This window comes from Nerophis ophidion, linkage group LG13 (genome assembly GCF_033978795.1).
Source record: "Nerophis ophidion isolate RoL-2023_Sa linkage group LG13, RoL_Noph_v1.0, whole genome shotgun sequence".
Classification (NCBI taxonomy): domain Eukaryota; kingdom Metazoa; phylum Chordata; class Actinopteri; order Syngnathiformes; family Syngnathidae; genus Nerophis; species Nerophis ophidion.
In genome coordinates, this window is record NC_084623.1 from 8,208,717 (window position 1) to 8,216,224 (window position 7,508).

General features: G+C 41.2%; 1 protein-coding gene across 1 annotated transcript in view; it reads right to left on the reverse strand.

The window, feature by feature from the left end:
• Positions 1-280: 280 nt before the first annotated feature.
• The window catches only part of chpfa (chondroitin polymerizing factor a), a 28,893-nt gene continuing 21,665 nt past the window's right edge, over positions 281-7,508 (reverse strand). The window contains exons 3-4 of the mRNA XM_061918329.1: positions 3,768-3,950; positions 281-3,616 (exon numbers count right to left, since the gene is read on the reverse strand). Coding sequence (XP_061774313.1) covers positions 2,354-3,616; positions 3,768-3,950 — 1,446 coding nt within the window. The 3' untranslated portion in view covers positions 281-2,353. The remainder of the gene's footprint in view (positions 3,617-3,767; positions 3,951-7,508) is intronic.

Sequence of the window (7,508 nt, forward strand, 5' to 3'; positions counted from 1 at the left end):
CACACGTATGTACATATATACACACACACACATATATATATATATATATATATATATATATATATAAACACATATATATAGATATACGTATATATATAGATATATATACACACATATATATATAAAAACATATAGATATACATATACACATATATATACACACATATTCACAGGTATATATACACATATATATACACATATATAATTATATATATACATATTTGTATATATATATACATATTCACATACATATTAAGCACACATATCTATTCATGTATGTATATTTGTTTAACATGTATGTGTATAAATACACATATGTTTGTGTGTGTATATATTCATATATACACATACATAACATATATATACACACATATATATTAAATATATATATATACATACATATGTACATGTATAGATATCTATATGTATACATATGTACATAGATATATAGATATATATCTATATATGTATATACACATATATATACATATACAGTACATACTGTATATACATACATGTATATTTCTAAAGCAATTTTATTATGTATTTATATATTTTGTTATTTTTTTAATAAATTTTTTTATTTATCTATTGATTTACAATCTGGATGTGTAAGAATCATGATTTGGATGTGAATTGATTTTTTTTGTGCACTTCTAGAGTCCTGAAACAGATGAATTAGGTTCACGTTATTTTTTTAATAGGAAACTTTGCTTTTACTTTTAGTACAATTTGTCTGGCTCAGATTACGAAATTACCGCCCCTATGTTGGATGGAGAGTAGACGCGACTGTATAAATAGAGTGCAACGTGGATGATTCCGTTACTATTACACGATCATGAGCACTAATTTGTAATCCGTGCGTTCAGATACATGTTAATCAGACAAAAAACGGTGTTCATTCCCTGCTCTGTAATGTTATAAATCAAAACGTACAACTAAAAAATTGAATGAAATCCTTGATCGCTTTTTTAGCTGCTGGAAGTTCTAAAAGCAATTCCTCTCTAAAAGCCATCTTTGATTCCCATCGGACAAACTAGCGTACAGCAGGAACATCCCAGGGATTATTCCTAATCCCCGTTTGATTCCTCGTTTATATCCAAAAGTGACCAACAAAACAAGGTACCTTCAGCATTGTGAAGTAAGCAATAATGTACTCCAGCTGGTAGTACTCCAGTAGCCTTGGCAGTAATATTGCACTATTTTTAGTAACCCTAATGAAAAATGTTCTCGTATACCTTCGACTATTGCTACTATTCTAACAAATACTCCACATATAACCTAAAATAGTGTTTCAGGCAACAAAAGCTGCTCTGTAAAAAATCACAACTATTTAGTTTTCCTACACTATTCTTAGTACAATTTTTAGGAACATTACCAGATCTGAGACGAATTTAACATGTCTCTTGTACACATCTCCGCCTACACAAGCCTCAGTCCACCCAAAAAAAAAAAACAACAGGAAATACTTGCTTTGAGGCACCAAAAACCTGCGGATGTGCTCGTATTTACACACTTGCTGTATGCCAGCGACATTCTCCACTGTCTGAAAATCTAAAGATAGCGTCCCACATTGGAAAAATCGTAAAAACTACACTAGGAACGCACAAATATGACTTCAAAAGAACCCTCGTACGAAGGTTAGTTTCAAGGCACGACGACAGCGATTTTCTTTGTGAATACGTTCACATTTGTAAATAGCAAAGCTCTCAGGGTCATGTTTTTGGAAAGAACCAGAGCAGGCGGACAAAGAACATCTAAACTTCAAAAAGCAGGTTCCAACCTCAAACCCCCTAATGTAACAGTGCAAAAACCACTTTGGAATTTGGTTGACTCGGACTGACCGGCATGGCGACTCACTAAAAAGCATGCTTTGTCCACCGTTCAAAAAAAAAAAAAAAAAAATTGCAATCTACCCCCTTAGTGCAAAACCTAGACAAAGACCCCAGGTAATATAGGAACAGACAGGTGCAGAGTAAAAGCCGTGCCGTGTCAGCACCTGGTCATGAAAACTGGAGCAGCAGCGTAGTGGTCAAACATCACCTATTGCATCTTTCAGAGAGTGGAGCGTCACAGAACCACTGGGTTGTAACGACTCGTCTAAAAAGGGTTGTAAACACGTTTTAAAGTTAGAAAGGAGAAATGTACTGCATTCATTCTTAGCTCGGTTCTACAAACACGCCGAACTTTGAGAACGCCAGGTCAGGTCGGGAGTGTTCCAAAGCCCCGAAATATTTGACATTCAAGTGTGTTATTTGTGAACATACCCAGAGTGTCCCAGGAAGTCATCTCGAGAAAACCACAGCTATTATTTGCGCACAGGCAAGAACAGATGTTTCACTGGTTTTCATTTTCAAGAGCGGTTTCCTTGTTCTTGCTCAAACTGCAGCACGGTGAGTTGGGAGCGAGAACCCAGACCTTCCAAGTTGCTCTGAACACACCTGTGGTAGATGTCCTCACTCAGCCTCGGGTTGCAGGCTTTGTAGTGGTACTCCTGGTGTAAAGCCGGCTCCACGGCCCGGAACACGTGCAGATCGGAGTACTTCACGAACATGTCGTACATGTCCAGGGTCTCCAGGATCTCCTCGTTCTCTTGGACATCCGCAGCCATTTTTGTGCGAGTCGCCATGTAGTCGGAATTGTAAAAACAAGCTTCGTCGAATGACCAGCGATCGAAATGCCCAGAGTCCTTGATCAGGTCGACTTTGGTCGGACGCGGTTGGTCATGATAGGCTACATCGGGATTGTAATTCTGGAAATGGATGGGGAAGAACACCTGCCAGTTGTTGATAGAATTCATGCGGCAACGGTTCATGAACTCCGTATTAACGTTCATGTTAATGTTTGCGAGCAGGAACAGCGTGTCGACCGGGTGCTTCTTTGAGATGATGTCCATGAATTTGATCTGAGACGGTGTTTCGGTCTTGACGCTGATCCAAGGGATTTTCACCGTAGCGTATTTGGCCTCGAGGTGGTTGATTTTAGTCTTGATGCTGGAAAATATGTCTTTCTGGTTAACTTGCTGCGCCTCCACCGGGTCGTAAATGAACAAGAAGGTGAGGACGGCGTTTTCGTTTATTTCGAAGAAATTGGAGACGAAGACCTTGAAGAAAGGATCGACGGAGTCCCGATCCATCGCGGTAATCGGCACGACGACGTGGACCCGTGTCGCTTCTGTGACGTAAGGCATTGGAAGTATCTCCACCTGGCTCAAGGGTCGCACCAAATGAACACGCTTGGAGATGGAACGACTGTGACCTTTTTGGTTGACCGCCTCGAGCTGCAGGTCTAAGGTGTACTCCATGCCCCTGGTGGGGTCAAAGCGCCGGTAGCCGTTAATCAAATGCTGTTTCTTCAGCTGCAAAAGCGGTTTGTACTTCTTGTTCAGCTCTCCGACAGCGACTTCAATGACGTCCGCCACGTCCATGCGGTCAATGCCATGCAGTTCACACTTTGGAGATTCATCCAAGCATGAATAAATCTCCTTTTCTGTGAAGTATTCCCACTTCAAAACTTCGAATCGGGTTTTTGGCTCGAAGGGTGGGTTGACCCCGATTGGCCACTGGGCACTTCGGTTGCCCTCGAACGCGACCGCGCTGACGTTCTTTATTTCTGCCTGTGGAACGTAAAGAAAAAAAAGAAGTACATCCATCAAGTAAAAGATGTAACGCTGCGCTGACAGAACTAAACCACACGATTTTTTGTTTTTTTTTTTCAACCTAGCTCAGAGATAACAGGTGATTTGTGACACTTGAAAAGCCGCTTACCTGCAGCTTAGCAATCTCGTCGTAAGTCTTCTGCAGTTCAATCTCAGTGAAGTATCTGTGCAGCTGGTACATCTGTTCAGGGTCAGACACTGGATGGACAGTCAGAGCTTTTTTTAAATCCTTGCTCTGCTCTTTGATTGGATCAGAGTTTTGGTCCAACGTATAGTGGTGGTACTGGAGCTCCTAAAACAGAAGGAGAATTTGACAGATTTTACATTCATGCCAGAAAATTAACATTCCAGTTTTTTGGGAGATTTAAAGTGTTTGGGATGGATAATTTGGGTGTAACTGTATATTGTAATCCCTGTTGAGAACGTACCCAATCTAAGACCACGGTTCAGTCAATTTTATTCATCCACATTGACGTCCCACTGGGTTGTGAGTTTTTCCTTGCCCTTTTCTGGGCTCTGAACCGAGGATGTCGTTGTGGCTTGTGCAGCCCTTTGAGGCACTTGTGATTTAAAGCTATATAAATAAACATTGATCGATTGATTGATGATAGTAGGACTGTGCATCTGTACCTTGAAGGAGAACATTATCACCAGACCTATGTAAGCGTCAATATATACCTTGATAGTGCAGAAAAAAGACCATCTATTTTTTTAACCGATTTCCGAACTCTAAATGGGTGAATTTTGGCGAATTAAACATCTTTCTGACCAGATGCCCGAACCACCTCATCTGGCTCCTCTCGATGTGGAGGAGCAGCGGCTTTACTTTGAGTTCCTCCCGGATGGCAGAGCTTCTCACCCTATCTCTAAGGGAGAGACCCGCCACACGGCGGAGGAAACTCATTTCGGCCGCTTGTACCCGTGATCTTATCCTTTCGGTCATGACCCAAAGCTCATGACCATAGGTGAGGATGGGAACGTAGATCGACCGGTAAATTGAGAGCTTTGCCTTCCGGCTCAGCTCCTTCTTCACCACAACGGATCGGTACAACGTCCGCATTACTGAAGACGCCGCACCGATCCGCCTGTCGATCTCACGATCCACTCTTCCCTCACTCGTGAACAAGACTCCTAGGTACTTGAACTCCTCCACTTGGGGCAGGGTCTCCTCCCCAACCCAAACGCCTCCCTAGGGAGGTTTTTAGGGCACGTCCAACCGGTAGGAGGCCACGGGGAAGACCCAGGACACGTTGGGAAGACTATGTCTCCCGGCTGGCCTGGGAACGCCTCGGGATCCCCCGGGAAGAGCTAGACGAAGTGGCTGGGGAGAGGGAAGTCTGGGTTTCCCTGCTTAGGCTGTTGCCCCCGCGACCCGACCTCGGATAAGCGGAAGATGATGATGATGATGATGATGATAAACGTCTTTCTGTTTATCGCGCTGGAAGCGATGACGTCAGAATGTGACGTCCCCGAGGTAACACACCCGCCATTTTCATTTTCAACACATTACAAACACCGGGTCTCAGCTCTGTTATTTTCCGTTTTTTTTGACTATTTTTTGGAACCTTGGAGACATCATGCCTCGACGGTGTGTTGTCGGAGGGTGTAACAACACTAACAGGGAGCGATTCAAGTTGCACCACTGGCCCGAAGATGCCAAAGTGTCTGCCGCCAGACCCCAATTGAATGTGCTGGAGTTTCTCCACATTTTACCGGCTGTGCTAAAGCAGACATGGCACAGAGATGTATGGATAACCTGCAGATGCATTTGCAACGATAGTCAACGAAATCACAAAGGTGAGTTTTGTTGATGTTGACTGCCAGCTAATCGATGGTAACATGCTATGCTAATCGATGCTAACATGCTATTTACCGGCGGTGCTAAAGCAGACATGGAAAAAAGATGTATGGATAACCTGTAGATGCATTTGCAACTATATTACGTTTCCTTCCACCCACATTTAATGCGAAAAAAACACTTACCAATCGACGGATTTAAGTTGCTCCAGTGTCAAAAGATGAGAAAGTCCTGATCGTTTGGTCCGCACATTTTACCGGCGATGCTAACGCAGCTATTCGGCCATGCTATGGCTATGAATAGCGTCAATAGCTATTCGCTCAATAGCTTCAGTTTCTTCTTCAATATTTTCATACTCCAACCATCTGTTTAAATAAGTAAGTAATCTGTTGAATCGCTTAAGTCGCTGAAATCCGAGTTTGAATCCGAGGTAATAACACTATATCTTGCTGTGGTATTCCCATTGTTTGTTTAGCACTGTGTGACGTCACAGGGAAATGGCCAGTGTCTTCGCAGAGAGCGAAAATAAGGCATTTTAAAGCTTTATTTAGGGATATTCCGAGACCGGTAAAATTTTGAAAAAAACTTCAAAAAATACAACAAGCCACTGGGAACTGATTTTTATTGTTTTTAACCCTTTTGAAATTGTGATAATGTTCCCCTTTAAGTGACGATCCAATATGCATCTAAATACATGGGTTACAATACGATTCACTAACAATGCTTTTTAAACATATTACGATTCGGTGCAGATGGAAGCTTTGCATTAAGATAAAAACAGTTAAATGAATCATTTATCAAGTCAGAATAATTTCATGTGTTTATTTCTTGAATAGACATAGCCAAAACAAGCAGTTCCTTTATTAATTATAAGCAAATAGTAGAACTATCAACTTCAAGGCAGTGCAATCCTTAAACTATACCTCCTACTTACATATCTAGCGACCTACATATATACATACATACCTACACATACAGTGGGGCAAAAAAGTATTTAGTCAGCCACGGATTGTGCAAGTTCTCCCACTTAAAATGATGACAGAGGTCTGTAATTTTCATCATAGGTACACTTCAACTGTCAGGGACAGAATGTGAAAAAAAAATCCTGGAATTCACATTGTAGGAATTTTAAAGAATTTATTTGTAAATTATAGTGGAAAATAAGTATTTGGTCAACCATTCAAAGCTCTCACTGATGGAAGGAGGTTTTGGCTCAAAATCTCACGAAACATGGCCCCATTCATTCTTTCCTTAACACGGATCAATCGTCCGGTCCCCTTAGAAGAAAAACAGCGCCTTAGCACGATGTTTCCACCCCCATGCTTCACAGTAGGTGTGGTGTTCTTGGGATGCAACTCAGTATTCTTCTTCCTCCAAACACGACGAGTTGAGTTTATACCAAAATGGATACATGGATGATACAGCAGAGGATTGGGAGAATGTCATGTGATCAGATGAAACCAAAATAGAACTTTTTGGTATAAACTCAACTTAAAATGTCTCTGACAATCTTGCACTTTCTGTTTTGGAAATTACATGAACGTTTGTGCCACTGCTTAATAACAGTTTTGGTCAACTGACTTAGTTGTGACTTCCCTCTCTGCATGAAAGTTTAAAATGAGCATATATTAATGCAATATGAACAAGAATTTTTTAATGTAGACACATCGAATCATCATACTGCTGTGATTATATGCATCAAGTGTTCATTCAAGGCCAAGGCGAAATATTGAGATATATACCGTGTATCGCTATATGGCCTAAAAATATCGAGATATTAAAAAAAGGCCATATCGCCCAGCCCTAGCTCTGCGTACTTTATATAAAAAAGTGTGAGGGGCCGCTGAAGTATTTAAACTGAAAACAAAAAGGTAACACCTGAGGAGCTTGATTGATTAAAAAAGTGAATCCAATCCAGCTTTAAAAGAGCAAAGACTTAACCGAGCAGCAAGGTCACAGCAGCATTGCTTGTATCCACAAGTGAGCGTGTAATTGATCCCCATTACTTCATTGTGGGAAGCTCTGTAAGAGCAACAGTTGGCTTTTTCCACG